The 22,100-nt window shown below is 43.1% G+C and overlaps 1 protein-coding gene across 1 annotated transcript in view; it reads left to right on the top strand.

Moving 5' to 3' along the window:
• The window catches only part of LOC149434700 (uncharacterized), a 169,348-nt gene that overhangs the window by 94,520 nt on the left and 52,728 nt on the right, over window positions 1-22,100 (top strand). Inside the window, exons 27-34 of the mRNA XM_089663504.1 lie at window positions 532-786; window positions 1,552-1,830; window positions 3,769-4,041; window positions 4,693-4,947; window positions 11,379-11,657; window positions 13,185-13,457; window positions 16,509-16,763; window positions 19,511-19,789. Of these exons, the coding sequence (XP_089519630.1) occupies window positions 532-786; window positions 1,552-1,830; window positions 3,769-4,041; window positions 4,693-4,947; window positions 11,379-11,657; window positions 13,185-13,457; window positions 16,509-16,763; window positions 19,511-19,789 (2,148 nt within the window). The remainder of the gene's footprint in view (window positions 1-531; window positions 787-1,551; window positions 1,831-3,768; window positions 4,042-4,692; window positions 4,948-11,378; window positions 11,658-13,184; window positions 13,458-16,508; window positions 16,764-19,510; window positions 19,790-22,100) is intronic.

Raw genomic sequence — 22,100 nt, 5'->3', positions numbered from 1 at the left:
TCAATGCAGTAACCATTAGGTGTCATCCATCTAGGTGAAACATCCAGGCTCCAGAGATATCAGTCATAACCACCAGGGGGGGTTTTTCATGCACAACTCCAAGCCACAGCTAAACACAGGCTCCCAAAGGAATAAAGAGCCTGCAGAGAAGGCCTCCAATAGTGTAATACGTCTTTATTCAGGGGTAACATCAAGAGTAAATATAAAACAACTTACATCAGTTTTCAGAAATGTAGCTAGGCCGCCAGTCAACAGCTAGCCTTGTAGTACATGTACAGTGGTATGGGGCACTTCCCTTCTTTATTTTAATTCTTTAATTTTAATATGATTGCAACATGTTCACCCTGTCAATATCAATCTTTTTTTCACAATCTCAGTGATCGAATAAATACAATATCGCATCTACTTTTGTAGTGATATATTACTCTGCATAGGATTTGATTAACCACTTTATAGGCAGCTTTGCACTAGTCAACTGCCATTTTTTTGTGTTTTCACTTTTTGACCAATACAGTTTTGTTTTTCTATTAGTCCCCGGACAAGCTGTCGGTGCCACAGTGAACAGTTACATGTCGGTGGATTCTCTGGTGGTGAACTGGACGGCGCCAGCAGGAAAAGTGTCTTATTATAACGTCACTATAAGAGGAGACATCAATAACACAATACAGATTAACACGACACAAGTCAATGTTACCGGATTATCACCAGGAAGAGTCTATAATGTAACAATAATGACAGTCAGCAGTTCCTGCAGCCAGGCAGCCCCATCGCTGTCACAGGCTACATGTAAGTATGATCAAGGCCATGGGACTTTTTGTTAAAAAAAAAAAAAAACACATAAAAAGTATAGTTTTTTACTAAATGGTTCAAAATTTTTTTTTACAGGACAAACAACAAAAAACATGTATGCTGATAATACTATTAGTTAATATAATAATGGCATTCAACTGATTTTTTTTTATATCACAAATCCTTTTCTTCAAATATACATGCAGATCGCACTGAACAGAAAAAAGTGACAGTGACCGGGGTTGGGACAAAGATTTTTTAAAATTATTTTATTTTTACAATTTGAGTATAAATGAAAGGTGATGCTATCATTGTATTCCTTTAAAACAGACGATTCTTCTTAAAACTCATTGATTTCTTTTTTCTTACATTGTTAAACGATCCAACAGACACCATAACCTTTACTATGATAGGAACTATCCTAATCTTGGGGAGATCCAGAAAATATGACCGGAGTGGTGACGTCATATGGTATAACATAGAAGGGTGGATGGGCAGAGAGATCGGAGCATGCATCTCCAGCTCTTCTGTTCTCTTCGCTGTGTCTTTCACAGCCACTCTGTAGTAACAAAGGGGCTCCCATCTTTTTTATTTTTTAAGAACAGTTTCTGCTCCATTTTCTATGTTTAGAAGAGTTCTGCAAACATTATGCTTGCACCACTCTTTGCAATTCCTCCCATTATATGTATTCATTTTAAATCAGATTAATCTTCTTCCAACTCATTCATTTTCTTTCGCTAACATTGTTATATTTCCACACAGATCCCACCCCACCAGGCAGCATAGCCTTTACTATGATAGGAACTAAGAATGTCACCTTATCTTGGGGAGATCCAGTAAATATGACCGGAGTGGTGAAGTCATATAATATATCTTATTGGAATACTTCTTCTCCGTCAATTATTGCTGGACCTGTGACAAGCAACACAACGAATGTCACCCTTCAAAACTTAATATCGGGGACCAATTACACCATCTCTGTGGTGACAGTCATACCCTGGGGGTATCAGAGCACGGCTGTAATTGGACCGGTCTGCACAAGTACGTTTTTGCTCCTCTTAGTAATATGTTTATAAAGAAATATTGGTCAATTTTCCTGTGTGAGTTTGAAAATGAAAGAAGGACTGTCAGTATTTCAAAAAACTCTTGTGAGCGTCCAGATTCTCAAACCCCTCTTATACACTATACAAAACTTACCAAACAAAGATTTATCTGTCCGTACTGCCAAACTCCACTTGGATGCTGAGAAGTCATCACCTGCAGCAAAGTTGAAGCTGATCTCCTATTCCCCCACAGCTCACATTGGTTTATCCTGTTGGCCTCCAAGTCATTACAGGAGAGAGCGGCACCATGGAGGTCAGCAGGAGGGACCAGATGAACTCTGCTTCAATGCTGGGTCCCTGAAGGTTTGATGGGAACAACACTTCCAGGAGTGTTGATCTTCTGGGTCCCTAGCAGCGCAGAATGGTTTATTCTGCTGACCTTCACGCCATTACTAGAAGTCAGCAGGAGAACCAGTAAGAGCTACCGGGATCCAGAAGATTGATATCACCAGACATGTTGGTTTCCCAGTAGATTTTAAAGGATGATTTCACAGCATCAGAGCGGTGTTCAAAGGTCCTAGAAGTGGGAAAGGTATATATTTACAAATTTTAATTTCCAGATGTTGATTTTCTTGGCAACTCTTGGACAGTGACAGGATCTCTTAGTGTATAGCAACCTGCGTACTGGGGTGAAGCTCCAAGGATTCTTAGTCCTCGTCTTCTGCTCTAGAAGGGGAATTAAACCCTGCATGTCATATTTTTTAGACAGATGATTTTCATTGTGAGTTACATTGTTGCTTTTTAGGTCTCAAACACAAGTACCTGGGGTCATACATTGTAAATGTTGGGTGTACTATCCTAGCCAGGAACAAAAACGCTGTCTACAGCTGCCCATAGTCATCGATAGCTGTATGCCAGTACTTGTGAAAACATATGCATATAGACCTACGACATAGACTCAGTCTGTGTGGTTTACAGAGGAATTCTCATAAAACGCTCTGCCAGCCCGTCCTACCTGCAATTTATAGAGTAAAAATTGTTAGCTAAAATTCTTTTGGTAGATTGCTTGTGCGGTTGATGGGGAGAAGATCAAAGCATAAAAAAATGGCAAGAGTAAAAATCATGTGGTTTCCCATTGCTGGGCAGTCACAGATGGGGGTCTACAGCTGGCCAAAGAAGTGAATGGCTGGACACCCCTGTACTCGTGTAAACACTGATGCTTCTCCTCATCAGCGTTTACTTACCCATATAAATGAGGGAGTGTTGCATTCGGGAAATTATGTTGTACAGGCATACATGGGTAAATGTTAATGCAGAGAAGCATCAGAGTTTCCATTAGTACAGAGGTGTAAGCCATTCATTTCTATGGCCGGCTGTACACCCCATCTGTAGGATCACGATGCATTTTCTATGCCTAGTTACATTCGCTTGCAAGCCGATTGCTTGTGGGGTGGATGGGGAGAAGACCATGTAAGAACTTTATCTGCCTAGACTTTAACTTTGACGTTACAATATGATGTCAGCAATGTGAAATACAATCCTTCAATGAGATTTTGTGTTTGGGAAGGGAAGGGGCAAAGACAAGAAGAGGTCTCCTTATCCACTTATCTTACCCTTGCTTTTAAAGATATAGAACTCTTCTCCTTAGCCGTGTTTTTCTGTTGATCGTGATTTATTACATTGTAACCAGGGGCGGACTGACAACTCATGGGGCCCTAGGGCAGTAGGGAATCATGGGGCCCCTGTGTCGTTGCCCAAACTCAAAAAAGCCTATGAAAAAGGTACCAGGGGCATCTCATGGGGCCCCCTACTGACCCCGGGCCCTCGGGCAGTGCCCGAGTTTCCATATGGTCAGTCCGCCCCTGATTGTAACTGCAATAACACAGGCTGAATGTATCAATTGAATATAAATATGACTTTTATCCCCTATCCACAGAACCGATATCTGTGACATCACCGCAGATTGTTGCCAAAACTACCAATTCTATGTCCCTGAACTGGACACAACCAACTGAGTATCAGAGCTCATACACCTACAGGGTGCAGACCAATGTAACCTCACCATCTACACTGATAAATACTACAACAGTGAGCAGTCCATCAGCTACAATAGGAAATCTGACAGCGGGAGAGACGTATACATTCACTGTATATACAATATCTGCCTGCAACATACAATCAGACCCCACAACTATAACTGATTGCACCCGTAAGTACTGCCAAACAGGAAAACTAACCCGTAAAAGCCTTGATAAGCCATTTCCAGCAAACATTCTCTGCCTTGTTTATCAAAGTTTACACATGCATTTCTTGTTCATATTTCTAACATTCATAGCAGCCAATCCAATCCTCCCCCTCATGATTGTCCCCTTCACTAGAGGTGTGAAAATCAGATTTATTGCCACCAGTAACAAGAGCGGGCCTTGCTTCAGGCACATGGATTGAATCCACCAGTGGCTGGACAGAAACATTTCGATAAATATGTGAACTATCGTGACGTTATATTGAGGAATGGAGATGGACCTTTCATATGGTGTCCAGGTGTCCATAAGGTTCTACCTGCTAAAAAGTTTTTATACTTTGTTACCTTCTTTCCTCTCCTTTCCTCAGGCCAGGTTACATGTAATGACAATTTTAGCCGTTAGAACAAAGAAAGTCTTTCTGAGTGGTTCAGGTAATAAAGCGGCAGGAGGAGGAGCTCTAGTTAGTACCACGTGGTGCAGTTTGTACCTATTCATTCTTAAAGTCTAATTCTGGGGATCAGGACCCCCCCCCCCCCCCCGCCCTCCACCTCCCTTGTAGCCTTTAAAATCAGTATGCATACCTTTTTTTACTATTACAATTTTGTTTTTCCTGTTAGTTCCCGGACAAGCTGTCGGTGCCACAGTGAACAGTTACACGTCGGTGAATTCTCTGGTGGTGAACTGGACAGCACCAGCAGGAAAAGTGTCTTATTATAACGTCACTATAAGAGGAGACATCAATAACACAATACAGACTAACACGACTCAAGTCAATTTTACTGGATTATCACCAGGAAGAGTCTATAATGTAACAATACTGACAGTCAGCAGTTCCTGCAGCCAGGCGGCCCCATCGCTGTCACAGGCTACATGTAAGTATGATCAAGGCCATGGGACGTTTTGTTAAAAAAAAAAAAAACACAGAAAAAGTTAGATATTTCACTAAATGGTACAAAAATGTTTTTTAAAGGACAAACACAACAAAAAACATGTATGCTGATAATACTATTAGTTAATATAATAATGGACTCGATACAAACAGAATCCCGATCCGGAATTATTGGTTAAACTTGAAGAAAGCCCGACTGGAACTTAACCTATTCCTCACTACTACCGCTGACAAACAGTTACGATGGTCCAACCATAAATTCTTCACTTGGAGAGATAGGCCAGGTACTTTATTAGCACGTAAATTGTCTCCTAAACATCACAAAATGGCTCTCCGTAAACCCAGACTAAATAACGGTACTCTATCTCAAGATCCCAGTAAGATTCTCCAAAAGTTTCATTCTATTTATACTGATCTATACCATTCGCCTCAGGGAGATGTTTCTTCATCTTCCGACAACTTTCTGAGCTCTGTTGCTCTTCCTTCTCTTCAGGAGGTCCACAGGGAATCAATGGAAAAGCCTATTTCTTGCTAGGAGATTCGGAATGCCTAGAAAATTCTTGCCCCTCATAAATCCCCAGTACCAGATGGCCTTTCTCATAATTATTATAAGGTCTTCTCTGACCTCCTGATTCCACCTATGGCCCATTATTTTAATTATTTACGGGATGGGGGACTTGTGCCTCCCGATGAAAATAAAGCATTCATCAGTGTTATTCCTAAACCCCACAAAGATGCTACCTTAGTTTCTAATTATCGACCTATCTCTTTAATTAATTGTGATCTCAAGATCCTTACTAAAATCTTGGCTTTATGCCTCCATAAATTTCTGGCTCTTTATATTCATGATGATCAAACCAGATTCATCAGCGGTCGACAAACATCGGACCAAATTCGTCAAACTTTGTTGTCAACTTTACAATCCAATTGGGATAAATCCTTACCGAGGGAAGTCCTACTGTTATCATTAGATCTTCATAAAGCATTTGACAGTTTATCTTGGGACTGTTTATTTCAGATATTGGGTAGGTTGGGGTTTGGCCCTTCTTTTCTGACTTTAATAGGGGCTCTTTATTCTAATCCGTCAGCTCAGATCTCCATTTGCGGATACAAATCAGCTTCTCTGTCTATTGAGCGAGGTAATAGGCAGGGCTGCCCCCTTTCCCCCTTACTTTGGCTTTGGCAATGGAACCACTTGCTATAGCTATCTGTTCTGATCCCACTATTTCTGGCATCCACTGTGGTCAATGAGATCATAAATGTGCCTTATTTGCTGCTGATGTTCTCATGTATATATCTAACCCTCGAACATCTTTACCTAGTCTCCTCCACCTGTTTCATCGTTTCTTTACGGGCTCTGGTCTCACTCTTAATCCCTCTAAAACAACTGCTTTAAACATTTCTCTACCTGATTCAGAGGTTCAATATCTGCGGGACAACTTTGACTTTAAGTGGGCCAACTGTTCTCTCCCTTATTTGGGAATTCACCTCATGAGCTCTATCTCGTAACTATATAAGACCAATTATCCCCCACTCTTCAAACGACTTAAAAGCGGCTTACATGACTGGTAAGACCTTCCTTTATCCTGGTTTGACCTTTTTTACCAAGACTTTTATACTCTATACTGTCCTCTTACTCCTCGAACTCTCCACGGCCTTAGACACAGTCGACCACCCCCTCCTCCTTAACAAATTACACTCCCTTGGCATCAGAGACTCCGCTCTCTCCTGGCTCTCCTCCTATCTATCCCAACGCTTCTTCAGCGTTACCTATAACGCTGCCACCTCCCCCTCTCTACCCCTCTCTGTTGGGGTCCCCCAAGGCTCTGTCCTCGGGCCCCTTCTCTTCTCCACCTACACCTCCTCCCTTGGCAAACTGATACCCTCCCATGGCTTCAACTATCACCTCTACACCGATGACACGCAAATTTACCTCTCCACCCCTCACCTCACCTCTTCATTCTCCACCCGTATCATCCACCTACTGAACGACATATCGGACTGGATGTCGCTCCACTTCCTCAAACTGAACCTTTCCAAAACCGAGCTCCTAATTTTCCCCCCTGCCCGCACCCCCCCATCCTCTTCATCACAGCCAACAACGCTACCATCAGTCCCACCACGCAAGCCAAGGTCCTAGGTGTCATCCTAGACTCTAACCTGTCCTTCCAACCCCATGTCCAATTGCTTACTACCGCATGCAGGTTCCACCTTCTCAACATCTCCAAAATACACTCGTTCCTAGCCCCAGACACTACTAAACAACTCGTTCACTCCCTTATTATTTCACGCCTGGACTACTGCAACTCCCTTCTCACTGGCCTACCCCAAAACAAGCTATCCCTGCTCCAGTCTATCCTGAACTCAGCAGCCAGACCAACCGCTCCACTTCTGCCACCCCCCTCTGTCATTCCCTCCACTGGCTCCCGATTGCCCAATGCATCAAGTTCAAACTACTAACACTGACATACAAAGCCATTCATAATACTGCCCCAAACTACCTCACCGACCTGATACCCAAATACCACCCTACCCGTAATCTTCGCTCCTCGCAAGACCTCCTACTCTCTAGCTCCCTGGTCTCCACCTCCCACGCCCGACTGCAGGACTTCTCCAGGACTTCCCCCATCCTCTGGAACTCACTTCCCCAATCCATCAGATTGTCCCCTACCCTCCTCACCTTTAGGCGCACCCTAAAAACCCATCTCTTCAGGGAAGCCTACCCCACCCTCACCTAACAGCCGATCCCCTCCACTCCACACTCCATTCCATCCCTCACAGCCATCTCCTCCTGTACCACCATCCCCTTCCTCCTAGACTGTAAGCTCGAAAGGGCAGGGCCCTCTAACCCTCGTGTATTGTTTTGCTACTGTATTGTCTCATGTCTTGTCCCCCATTCTAATGTACAGCGCTGAGCAAACCCTTTGGCGCTATATAAATACTCTATAAAAATAATAATAATGATAATACTACTTTAGGACTTTACCGATCATGATACCCAAATGGGAACTCTTGCTTTTACAACAAGCAGTCTCTAGATTTATATGGAAAGGAAAACGTTCTCGGGTTAACAAGTCAACTTTATTTTCTCTAAAAAAGCATGGCGGTTTGGGACTACCTAATCTCCAGATTTACTTTCAGGCGGCTCAGATGGCACAGCTCTCTTGTACTACCGCTAAGGGTTATGTTCCCCAATGAGTTGGCATTGAGGCCTTATCTTGTTATCCTTAGGCTATTGGCGCTCTCATGTGGCTTCCTAGTCAGTTGTGTCCTCCTATCCTTTGTCCTACATTATCCTATTCCTTAATGGTCTGGGATAGATGGAGGGCTCGCAAACCTCTCTGCTCTCTACATACCCCATTACCTACTGTTTTTTGTAACCCTGAGTTTATTCCTGGCCTATCACCATCGGCATTTCAATGGTGGATAAATAAAGGTTTTTTGCATATTGGCTATTACCTGGATGGACTTCGTCCTCGTTCTCTCCAGTACTTTTTGACAACTTTTCAGATGCCCTCCTGTGAATTGTTCCGTTACCATCAGCTTACATCTTTTATTACTAGTAAACTCAAATTACTTGTAGAACCTTGCACACTCACCCCTCTAGAGATCGCCTGTGGGGCTACTGGGAGGATGAAAGGTCAATTATCCACTATCTATGCGTCCCTTGTTGATCCACTTACCAAGCTATCCTACATAATTCAATGGGAAAGGGATTTGAACAGCTTACTAGACTTAGACACTTGGCGGACTACGGCCAATACTGTATCTAAAATTTCGATTAATACTACTCTTATCGAATCCAATTATAAAACACTTCTTCGCTGGTATCTAGTTCCAACACGTCTTGCTAAAATGTATCCATCCGTGTCACCCAATTGCTTTCGACACTGCGGACAGGAGGGCACTATGCTCCATATATTTTGGAAATGTCCGGTGGTTCATAGATTTTGGATCCAAATGTTTAATTTTCTTTATTCGGTAACGGGAATCAATATTCAGAGAACACCGGAAGTAGCCTTATTTCATCTGTTGTCCAGTGATATTCCCAAGAAATCGGTTAAATTAATTCTTTATATTTTGTTAGCAGCACGAATTACAATAGCTAGATGTTGGAGACAGTCATCTATTCCGCTAGATTGGGTCAAACAAAAACTTAATTGGATTATGATAAATTATAAACTTACTAGTATTGTTAACAATAATACTTCTAAATTTGAGGTTACATGGGAGCCAAGGATTAGGTATATCTCTATCATTTAATGGAACTGGGACTGACTCTCTCTTCTCTTTTTTCCTCTTTCTTTCCTCTCCCCCTACCCTTTCTTTTTTTTTTCTTTTTTCCTTCTGTTATATTCTTGATCTTCTCTTTTTTTTTATTTCACTCTTCTTATTTAATTTTTTTTTTTGGTCTCCTTTGTTAAGCGGTAATATGAAACTGCCCATGTTTACTGACCAATGGAATATTTGCTACCATATGGGGGTTGTATTTTTTTTGTCTACAACATCATTGATTGATACTTCTTATGTGCCTATATATTCATGAACCTGTTTATTCACCTCAACTCCTCATGTAGATTGGTTATGTTTCTATGTTCTTGTTCTTGTATATCACTTTTTCAATAAAAATATTGAAATATAATAATGGCATTCAACAGATGTTTTTTTATGTCAAAAATTATTTTTCTTCAAATATATATGCAGACAGCACTGAACAGAAAAAAATGACAGCGACCAGGGTTGGGACAAAGATTTTTTAAAATGATTTTATTTTTAAAAATTGAGTTTAAATGAAAGGTGACACTACCATTGTATTCCTTTAAAACAGATGATTCTTCTTAAAACTGATTGATTTTTTTTTATTACTTTGTTGAATTATCCAACAGACACCATAACTAGAGATGAGCGAATCGAATCAGGCGAAGTGGAATTCGTTTCGAATTTCAGGAAAAATTCGATTCGCGGCGAATCCGAATTTTTGCCGACTTCGGATGGTCGAATCGAATTTTTCCTGATCGGCCGTTTTCATCCCTTCTACAGCGGGCAAAAATGTCCCTGCAGAGAGCTCCGCTATTTCTGACAGCTGTCTGACAGTTCTTTCACATTTCCAGCGGTTGAAACATTGTATGTATTTGTTTCCATTTAGGATACAGATGTTTTTATTAGGAAACAAATAGATACAATGTTTCAATCGCTGTAAATGTGAAAGAACTGTCAGAGAACTGTCAGAAATAGAGGAACTCTGCACATACACTTTTTGCTTTACTGGAATTATTCTTATTTTCATTCTTCTTCTTATTTTCATTCTTCTTTTCATTCTTTTCATTCTTCTTTTCATTCTTCTTCTTATTTTCATTCTTCTTTTCATTCTTTTCATTCTTCTTGTCATTCTTTTCATTCTTCTTTTCATTCTTCTTCTTATTTTCATTCTTCTTTTCATTCTTTTCATTCTTCTTCTTATTTTCATTCTTCTTTTCATTCTTCTTTTCATTCTTTTCATTCTTCTTCTTCTTCTTCTTTTCATTCTTTTCATTCTTCTTCTTCTTCTTCTTCTTCTCCTTCTTCTTCTTTGGCCCCCTGACTGCCCAAATGAGTGAAGTGTGCGGTGATTCTAAGATCGACGGCACTCATCTGCATGTCATACTGACTGACAGTATTATTTCTCTTCCCCAGCAGACTCCAAGGGCATTTAAATTAAAGGTACAGTGTTCTGCACTAATATAAAGGCTCTCTGAAGCCTAGAAACCCTTTTTATAAGTAAAATTCGCGGCGAATAAATTCGAATCGAATCAAATTTTTTCGGAAAATTCGGCGAATCAGGCGAATCGAATTTTTGAAAAATTCGCTCATCTCTAACCATAACCTTTACTATGATAGGAACTATCCTAATCTTAGGGAGATCTGGAAAATATGGCCGGAGTGGTGAAATCATATGGTATAACATAGAAGGGTGGATGGGCAGAGAGATCGGAGCATGCATCTCCAGCTCTTCTGTTTTCTTTGCTATGTCTTTTACAGCCACTCCATAGCAGGGGCGGACTGACCATTTGGAAACACGAGCACTGCCCGAGGGCCCAGGGTCAGTAGGGGGCCCCATGAGATGCCCCTGGTACCTTTTTTCATAGACTTTTTTGAGTTTGGGCAAGGACACTGGGGTCCCATGGTCCCCTATTGCCCGGGGGCCCCATAAGTTGTCAGTCCGCCCCTGCTCCATAGTAACAAAGGGGCTCCCATCCATTTTATTTTTTAAGAACAGCTTCGGCTCCCTTTTCTATGTTTAGAAGAGTGTTGCAAACATTATGCTTGCACCATTCTTTGCACTTCCTCCCATTATATGTATTCATTTTGAAGCAGATTAATCTTCTTCCATCTCATTCATTTTTTTTCTGCTAATATTGTTATATTTCCACACAGATCCCACCCCACCAGGCAGCATAACCTTTACTATGATAGGAACTAAGAATGTCACCTTATCTTGGGGAGATCCAGTAAATATGACCGGAGTGGTGAAGTCATATAATATAACTTATTGGAATTCTTCTTCTCCTTCAATCATTGCTGGAACTGTGATAAGCAACACAACAAATGTCACCCTTCAAAACTTAATATCGGGGACCAATTACACCATCTCTGTGGTGACAGTCATACCCTGGGGGTATCAGAGCACGGCTGTAATTGGATCGGTCTGCACAAGTAAGCTTTTGCTCCTCTTAGTGCTGTTTATAAAGAAATATTGGTCAATTTTCCTGAATGAGTTTGAAAATGAAGGACTGTCAGTATTTCAAAAAACTCTTGTGAGTGCCCAGATTTTCAAACCCCTCTTATACACTATACAAAAGTTACCAAACAAAGATATATCTGTCTGAGCTGCCAAACTCCACTTGGATGCTGAGAAGTCATCACCTGCAGCAAAATTGCTGATCCCCTGAGTCCCCCACAGCTCACATTGGTTTATCCTGTTGGCCTCCAAGTCATTACAGGAGAGAGCGGTACCATGGAGGTCAGCAGGAGGGACCAGGTGAACTCTGCTTCAGTGTTGGGAATTCATCCATGAAGGTTTGATGGGAACAACACTTCCAGGAATTTTGATCACTCACGCTGGTTTATCCTGCTGACCTTCACGCCATTACAAGAAGTCAGCTGGTGAAACCAGTAAGTGCTGCGGGGGATCCAGAAGATTGATATCACCAGACATGTTGGTTTTCTTGTAGATTTTAAAGGATGATTTCACAGAATCAGAGCGGTGCTCAATGGTGCAGGCAGTAGGAAAGTTATATATTTACAGTCTTTATATATAAGTGTTCATTTTCTTGGTAACTCTTGGACAGTGAGAGGATCTTTTGGTGCGTATCAACCTGCGTACTGGGCTGAAGTTCCAAGCTCCAAGTATTCTTTGTCCTCTCCCACTGCTCTGGAAAGGGAAGTAGACATCGCATGTCATATTTTAAGACAGACAATTCACATTGCTAGTTACATTTTAGCTTTTTAGGTCTCTAACACAAGTGCCTGAGGAATTTGTTTGTACAAGTAAGATTTTGCTCCTCCTAAATGCTATATTTAAAAAGTGTTACTGGACAGTTTTCCTGCATGAGTATGAAAATTAAAGAAGGCCTGTCAATATTTTGAAAAATTCTTTTGAGTGTGTAGATTCTTATTTCCCCTTTCAGAAGCTTTTCAAAGTTACCAAAGATATCTCTATCCGTATTGCCGAACTCCACTTGGATTCTGAGAAGTCATCGCCAGAAGTGAAGTTGAAGCGGATCTCCTGAGTCCCCCACAGCTCACATTGGTTTATCCTGTTGGCCTCCAAGTCATTACAGGAGAGAGCAGCACCATGGAGGTCAGCTGGAGGGACCAGATGAACTTTGCTTCAATGCTGGGAATTCATCCCTTAAAGTTTGATGGAACAATACTTCCAGGGGTTTTGATTTCCTGGATCCTAAGAACTTTATCTGTCTAGACTTTAGCATTGGCGTTACAATATGATGTCAGCAAATGTGAAATACAATCCTACAATGAGATTTTGTGTTTGGGAAGGGAAGGGGCAAAGACATGAAGAGGTCTCCTTATCCACTTATCATACCCTTGTTTTTAAAGATATAGAACTCTTCTCCTTAGCCGTGTTTTTTCTGTTGATCGTGATTTATTATATTGTAACTGCAATAACACACTCTGAATGTAACCATTGAATATAAATATGATTTTATCCCCTATCCACAGAACCGATATCTGTGACATCACCGCAGATTGTTGCCAAAACGATCAATTCTATGTCCCTGAACTGGACACAACCAACTGAGTATCAGAGCTCATACACCTACAGGGTGCAGACCAATGTAACCTCATCATCTACACTGATAAATACTACAACAGTGATCAGTCCATCAGCTACAATAGGAAATCTGACAGCGGGAGAGACGTATACATTCACTGTATATACAATATCTGCCTGCAACATACAATCAGACCCCACACCTATAACTGACTGCACCCGTAAGTACTGCCAAACAGGAAAACTAACCCGTAGAAAGCCTTGATAAGCCATTGCCAGCAAACGTTCTCTGCCTTGTTTATCAAAATTTACACATGCATTTCTTGTTCATATTTCTAACATTCATATCAGCCAATCCAATCATCCCCCCCATGATTGTCCCCTTCGCTAGAGGTGTGAAATTTTGATTTTTTTTGCCACCAGTAACAAGAGCGGGCCTTGCTTCAGGCACATGGATTGAATCCACCTGTGGCTAAAAAACATTTCTATAAATATGTGAACTATTTAGGAATTGAGTTTTTATATTGAATATTTGAAATATTACTATTGTTATTATTAATTATTATGAATTAATACGGATTATTCAAATCAAATACTAAAATATCACATGACTTCATAACATAACTCATGCCAGATTGTAGTAACTGAGCAGTATCTTCCCACATACTCAGATGCGGTAAGATACCTCTCAATAAATTGTTTGTGTTTGAAGTTCACTGTTGAACATTCTGTAGGTTTGAATGTTCGACATCGAATAAGGGAGTGTTTGGACCATCACTAATGAAGAATATAATTATGTTGATAAAAAGACCGGCCTATAATTTTATATAAAAGAACCTCCTTCATTTGCTGAGCGATAAACAGCATTCTGAGACACACTTTCTCAAGGGAAAGCCAAAGAGGGTGCAAAGCAGCAAGTCCACAGGGAAAAGCCCAGTCAGATATATTAGCGGTCATGTAGGCAGTACCAAGGCCTGACATACATATCCACATCATCAATACATCCCTCCAACCAATGTTTGTAATCAAGTGATTGGAATGATTGCATATTGGTCAAGAAATAATTCATACAATGATGTGAAGAAATATTATGATGTGTATAAATAACGACCTTTAAAACTCGCATTTAAAGCTGAGCTCTAGGTAAATATTACAGACACCAATTTATGAAGCTCCGTAATCATTAATAGATCATTAAAGTGTTTTTAAAGGCAATTTTCTTGTAATAATAAACATGTTATACTCCCCTGCTCTGTGCAATGGTATTACACAGAGCGGCCCTGAGCCTCCTCTTCTGGGGCTCTTGGCTCCTCCTATTGCTATGGGGCACCAAACGTGGGTTGTACCAAAAATGTTGGTGTAACCTACGCACATGTAATGTACAGAAGTGATGGTCATCTCCATATATCATCCGACGTGCACACTACTTACTTCAATGTTATCCCACTACAGTGTGTGCATGGGAGACTTCCAGACATCTGCCAGGGAGGGCCCCAAAGTTTTGACTTCTTGGGGCCTCCACAGAGTTTAATTCGGCACTGATCAGCATGAGCATGGGAGTTACATTTTCCCGGCGCCCAGCTCTTACCCATTTTACAAGGACTGTACAGTGCACTGAGCATTAGCAACACTCAGTGCACAATGGAAATTATTTTTCAAAGGAAGGGAAAGAGGTTTTATGCCATAAAGTTCTACCTGCTAAAAAGTTTTTATACTTTGTTACCTTCTTTCCTCTCCTTTCCTCAGGCCAGGTTACATCTAATGACAATTTTAAACTACTCACCCTTGGCATCAGAGACACCGCTCTCTCCTGGTTCTCCTCTTACCTATCCCGACACTCCTTCAGCATTTCCTACAATGGTGCCACCTCCCCTTCCCTCCCCCTCTCTCTTTGGGTCCCCCAGGCCTCTGTCCTTGGACCCCTTCTCTTCTCCATCTACACCTCCTCCCTTGGCAAACTCATACACTCCCATGGCTTCAACTACCACCTCTACGCTGATGACACTCAAATTTACCTCTCCACCCCCCACCTCACCCCCACATTCTCCGCCCGCATCACTCACCTCCTTAACGACATCTCTGACTGGATGTCGCTCCATTTCCTCAAGCTTAACCTCTCCAAAACCGAGCTCCTCGTCTTCCCCCTGCCCACACCCCCCCCCCCCATCCTATCCATCACCACCACCAACACCACCATCAATCTCGCCCCGCAAGCCAAAGTCCTTGGCGTCATTCTGGACTCAAACCTTTCCTTCCAATCTCATGTCAAATCACTTACAAACACATGCAGGCTCCACCTCCGCAACATCCCCAAAATATGCTCCTTCCTTACCCCAGACACCACTAAGCTACTAGTACACTCCCTGATTCTCACGCATCGACTACTACAACTCCCTCCTCACCGGCCTACCCCAGTGCAGGCTCTCCCCTCTTCAGACCATCCTGAACTCAGCGGCTAGACTCATCCACCTCACCAAGCGCTCCACCTCTGCCACCCCCCTCTGCCTCTCCCTCCACTGGCTCCCTATCGCCCAACGCATCAAATTCAAACTACTCACTCTGACCTACAAAGCCGTTCAAAACACTGCCCCTAACTACCTCACCGACCTGATTCCCAGGTACCACCCTACCCGTACCCTTCGCTCTTCACAGGACCTCCTTCTATCTTGCCCCCTGGTCTCCTCCTCCCACGCACGTCTGCAAGACTTCTCCAGATCCTCCCCCATCCTCTGGAACGCATTACCCCAATCCATCAGACTATCACCTTCTCTCCTCACCTTCAGGCGCTCCCTGAAAACCCACCTCTTCAGGGAAGCCTACCCCACCCACACCTAACTGCCGTTCTCCTTCCTACCACTCCATCCCCCACAGCCACTTCCTCCTGTACCACTACCCCCTCCCTCCTAGATTGTAAGCTCGAAAGAGTAGGGCCCTCTAACCCCTCGTGTGCTGTTTGTAGTTGCTGTACTGTTTCATGTATTGTCCCCCCCTCTATTGTACAGCGCTGAGCAAACCCTTTGGCGCTATATAAACTCCATGTAATAACAATTTTACCCGTTAGAACACAAAGTCTTTCTGAGTGGTTCAGGTAATAAAGCGGCAGGAGGAGGAGCTCTAGTTAGTACCACGTGGTGCAGTTTGTACCTAATCATTCTTAAAGTCTAATTCTGGGGCTCAGGATCCCCCCCCGCCCTCCACCTCCCTTTCAGCCTTTATAATAAAATCAGTATGCATACCTTATATTACTAATACAATTTTGTTTTTCCTATTAGTTCACGGACAAGCTGTCGGTGCCACAGTGAACAGTTACACGTCGGTGAATACTCTGGTGGTGAACTGGACGGCACCAGCAGGAAAAGTGTCTTATTATAACGTCACTATAAGAGGAGACATCAATAACACAATACAGACAAACACGACACAAGTCAATTTTACCGGATTATCACCAGGAAGAGTCTATAATGTAACAATACTGACAGTCAGCAGTTCCTGCAGCCAGGCGGCCCCATCGCTGTCACAGGCTACATGTAAGTAGGATCAACGTCATGTGACTTTTTGTTAAAAAAAAAACACATAAAAAGTATAGTAACAATGTAGCAGATATAAGAAACACCACAGAAAATGCAATATACCGTATTTTTCACCGTATAAGACGCACCTGACCATAAGACGCACCTAGGTTTTAGAGGCAGAAAACAGGGGAAAAAAAATTCTGAACTAATGGACTGCAGACACAGTACAGGAGATGACCAGAGACTGCGGACAGCACAGGGATGACCAGAGACTGCGGACAGCACAGGGATGACCAGAGACTGCGGACAGCACAGGGATGACCAGAGACTGCGGACAGCACAGGGATGACCAGAGACTGCGGACAGTACAGGAGATGACCAGAGACTGCGGACAGCACAGGGATGACCAGAGACTGCGGACAGCACAGGGATGACCAGAGACTGCGGACAGTACAGATGACTGCTGACCTTTGGGGAGGTGGGGAGCAGGTACCTGAATTTGACAGGTACCCGCTCTTACTTCGGCAGTTTTTGTTTGATCTTACCTGTTCCTCGATCCAGCCGCGCGCTGTCTACCCAGCTTCTGTAATGGCGCTCGGCATGACAGCCGGGTGCCCAGTGCGCATGAGCGAGAAGCACTTGCGCTTTGTGATTGGTCCGGCGGCTTCTGGGATCTGTCATGTGTCCCAGGTACCGCCTTACCATTCACAAAAAGCACCGCTTCTTGCGCATGCGCACTTGGCACCCGGCTGTCATGCTCAGTGCCCACACTACAGAAGCCGGGAAGACAGCACGCCGCTGGATAGAGGAACAGGTAAGGTCCCGCTGCAGAGCTGAGCGGCCGGCCCGGTATTCTGACACGGCCGCGGTGGAAATACCGGACCGGCCGCTCCATATTCGCCCCATAAGACGCACTGACATTTCCCCCCCAGTTTTGGGGAAGAAAAAGTGCGTCTTATACGGCGAAAAATACGGTAAATCAAATAAGCAGCACCTCTAACCAAAAAAGGTAAAATGGTGTACAAATAAAATGTGCGCTAATTATTCACAAAACATGCAAGGATAAATAATAAAAATAAATGAATTCATAAATATAAACATAAGTCCAGCCACCATAACAGTGATAGTCCAATATCAACTTAATGTCAATCTTGAAAACAAACACCCGTATGCAAATCCGACACCAGATGAAATGAATACTCTCACCAGAGCTATATGCTGATTATATTATAAACCAGCATGATAGCATTTTGCTCTGGGAGCGATGATCTGCAGGATATCCCAGTAGAGGAACAGCAACCAATAGTGATCCAATCAGCACATATGGAACAGCTAAGCGGCAAATGATCTTCCAATAACATGGGCAAAGCTCGAGGAATAAAAAGAGAATAAGGAGATATGATGGTGCAGTACGTTTAAAACCAGTAAAATTTTATTAGTAAAGTATTGCACTCACAAAGAAGGTGTCTAGCCGACACCAGCAATGACACCCTCTATAATAACGCATCCACAAGGGAAAAACCAAGGGACGAACCTCCTGCACCGCGATCAACACAGCCGACAGCTGGGAGGAACGTTCCAACTTCACGTCCACTAGGCCAGTCCCAACGCGTTTCGTCACTTGCCGTCTTCAAGGGGCGGAGTCATAAAAAGTATAGTATTTTACTAAATGGTTCAAACATTTTTTTTACAGGACAAACACAAGAAAAAACATATAAAACAAGTAATAAGAGTGAGCGCACAAGATAAACCAGAAAGGTAGCTGCTAGGATAAAAGGAAAAACCCCTTAATCCTCAAATAGACCATAGAATAAATATGCAGCGCTAAATAAAGTCCCTTGGGCCCTTTGATAATGTGTTTTCACACGAAACGCGTCAGAGAATGAGCCTTGCTGCATTGACGTCACGCTTCTACAACAAAAAACATGTATGCTGATAATACTATTAGTTAATATAATAATGGCATTCACAAATGTTTTTTTTATATCACAAATCCTTTTCTTCAAATATACATGCAGACAGCACTGAACAAAAAAAAGTGACAGTGACCGGGGTTGGGACAAAGATTTTTTTAAAAATTATTTTATTTTTACAATTTGAGTTTAAATGAAAGGTGACGCTATCACTGTATTCCTTTATAAAAGATGATTCTTCTTAAAACTCATTGAATTCTTTTTTCTTACATTATTAAATTATCCAACAGACACCATAACCTTTACTATGATAGGAACTATCCTAATCTTGGGGAGATCCGGAAAATATGACCGGAGTGGTGACGTCATATGGTATAACATAGAAGGGTGGATGGGCAGAGAGATCGGAGCATGCATCTCCAGCTCTTCTGTTTTCTTTGCTATGTCTTTCACAGCCACTCCATAGCAGGGGCAGACTGACCATTTGGAAACACAGGCACTGCCCGAGGGCCCGGGGTCAGTAGGGGGCCCCATGAGATGCCCCTGGTACCTTTTTTCATATACTTTTTTGAGTTTGGGCAAAGACACAGGGGCCCCATGATCCCCTATTGCCCGGGGGCCCCATAAGTTGTCAGTCCGCCCCTGCTCCGTAGTAACAAAGGGGCTCCCATCCATTTTATTTTTTAAGAACAGCTTCTGCTCCATTTTCTATGTTTAGAAGAGTGTTGCAAACATTATGCTTACACCACTCTTTGCAATTCCTCCCATTATATGTATTCATTTTAAATCAGATTAATCTTCTTCCATCTCATTTGTTTGTTTGTTTTTTTTTGTTTTTTGCTAACACAGATCCCACCCCACCAGGCAGCATAGCCTTTACTATGATAGGAACTAAGAATGTCTCCTTATCTTGGGGAGATCCAGTAAATATGGCCGGAGTGGTGAAGTCATATAATATAACTTATTGGAATACTTCTTTTCCTTCAATCATTGCTGGAACTGTGACAAGCAACACAACGAATGTCACCCTTCAGAACTTAATATCGGGGACCAATTACACCATCTCCTTGGTGACAGTCATACCCTGGGGGTATCAGAGCACGGCTGTAATTGGATCGGTCTGCACAAGTAGGTTTTTGCTCCTCTTAGTAATATGTTTATTAAGAAATATTGGTCAATTTTCCTCCATGAGTTTGAAAATGAAAGAAGGACTGTCAGTATTTCAAAAAACTCTTGTGAGCGCCGAGATTCTCAAACCCCTCTTATACACTATGCAAAAGTTACCAAACAAAGATTTATCTGTCCATGCTGCCAAACTCCACTTGGATGCTGAGAAGTCATCACCTGAAGCAAAATTGAAGCTGATCTCCTGAGTCCCCCACAGCTCACTATCACGTACCTGGTGATGAAGGCCAATGAAGAGAGGGCTTCCCTTGCGGCTAAGTTCCGGACTCCCCTGAGAGTGGGGCAGCGGGAGTCAGGCCCAAAGTTGCACAGGTCGCCTGTAGGAGTGCTGGTTGGTGGTCCACTCAGAAGCACAGCTGGTGCACGGAGATAGGTCTGCAGACAGGAGGCGCCTGTGCGTGGTATGCACACCCTTCCGGGATTTAGATGTTTACTGGGTAGTCGGTTCAAGCCAAGGTCAGGTACCAGGTGGGAATCAGAGCAGACGAAGTCAGATGGGAAAGCCGAGGTCATACACAGAAAAGCGAGAGAAAGAGAGTATCCATAAGCCTAGCCGAGGTCAGATCGGGGGTAAGGCAGAGTAGACAGGTCCAGGAGCAAGCCGAGTCGGTAACAGGTAATCACAGGTCAAACCACAGGAAACAGGGCACGGGGAGCTAGAGATCATCCAGCAACTTGAGGAAGTGATGAGCCTCCTAATAAAGGCCGTCTGGCACCAAACTGAGGCTGATGTGTACCTCTGCGGCCATGCAGAGTACTGGCAGAAATGCCAGATCTTCCAGAACTTCTGCCGTGGACAGAACCCTGACACTCACACTGGTTTATTCTGCTACCCTCCAAGTCATTACAGGAGAGAGCGGCACCATGGAGGTCAGCAGGAGGGACCAGATGAACTCTGCTTCAGCGTTGGGTGTCAAGGTCCTACCTTTTCCCTGAGGTTATGTTACTCCATGTGCTGGCATCCATCTTGGATTCTGCTGTGCATGGTGGGAATCCTTTTATGCCTTCAGGTCTCTGTGGTCCATCCCCCAGAGGGGTGTGGCTGATGACATATAAGCCTGTGGCCCGCACATGCTCTTTGCACTTGTCTTGTGTCTTTGTGTTGCTATTACTCTGTTCTGACTCTCGTGACTCTCCTGGTATCTGATTCGGCTTGTGACTCGACTATTCTTTGTATTCTCCTTTGTTCTGATCCTCTGTTGCTGAACCCGGCCCGTGACCTGTGATTCTCATCTGCTGTCCTGTACTGTTTTGTCCTGTTGTTGTTGACCCGGCTTGTCTGACTACTCTTTTGTCTCTTCCACCAGCTACACGCCATTGGCGGCGGCCATTACCGCAGCTGAGGTGTCTCCGGGGCCGCGACCTGGTTCCTGGCTGCGTCAAGTCCATCCCCACCATCAGGGGCCCTGGTGAAGGGAAGCCTGGGACTTAGACTCCGCGCCCTGAGGGACTTCGGTCTGTGGGTGGTGGTTGTCGTCAGCCAGTGCGTTACATTGTTAGGCCTGCCTGTCCGTTCCTCGGCCCCTGCGCTGACATTGGGTCCCTGAAGGTTTGATAGGAACAACACTTCCAGGAGTGTTGATCTCCTGGGTTCCTAGCAGTGCACAATGGTTTATTCTGCTGACCTTCACACGATTACTAGAAGTCAGCAGGAAAAACCAGTAAAAGCTACGGGGATCCAGAAGATTGATATCACCAGACATGATGGTTTCCCAGTAGATGTTAAAGGATGATTTCACAGCATCAGAGCGGTGTTCAATGGTGCGGGAAGTGGGAAAGGTATATATTTACATATTTTCATTTCTAGGTATTAATTTTCTTGGTAGCTCATGGACAGTGACAGGATCTCTTGGTGTATAGCAACCTGAATACTGGGGTGAAGCTCCAAGGATTCTTAGTCCTCTTCTTCTGCTCTAGAAGGGGAAGGAGACCCTGCATGTCAGATTGTTTAGACAGATGATTTTCATTGTGAGTTACATTGTTGCTTTTTAGGTCTCAAACACAAGTACCTGGGGCCATACATTGTAAAATTTGGGTGTACTATCCTAGCCAGGAACCAAAACACTGTCCACAGCTGCCCATAGTCATCAATAGCGGTATGCCAGTACTTGTGCAAACTTATGCATATAGACCTACGCCATGGACTCAGTCTGTGTGGTTTACAGAGGAATTCTCATAAAACGCTCTGCCAGCCCCTTCTACCTGCAATTTATAGAGTGAAAATTGTTAGTTGAAATCCTTTTGGTGAATTGTT

Source organism: Staurois parvus, unplaced genomic scaffold (genome assembly GCF_062004578.1).
Source record: "Staurois parvus isolate SC_StPar_1 unplaced genomic scaffold, SC_StPar_1.0 ptg001702l, whole genome shotgun sequence".
NCBI classification, from domain to species: Eukaryota; Metazoa; Chordata; class Amphibia; order Anura; family Ranidae; genus Staurois; species Staurois parvus.
This window is presented reverse-complemented; position numbering and strand designations above follow the sequence as displayed.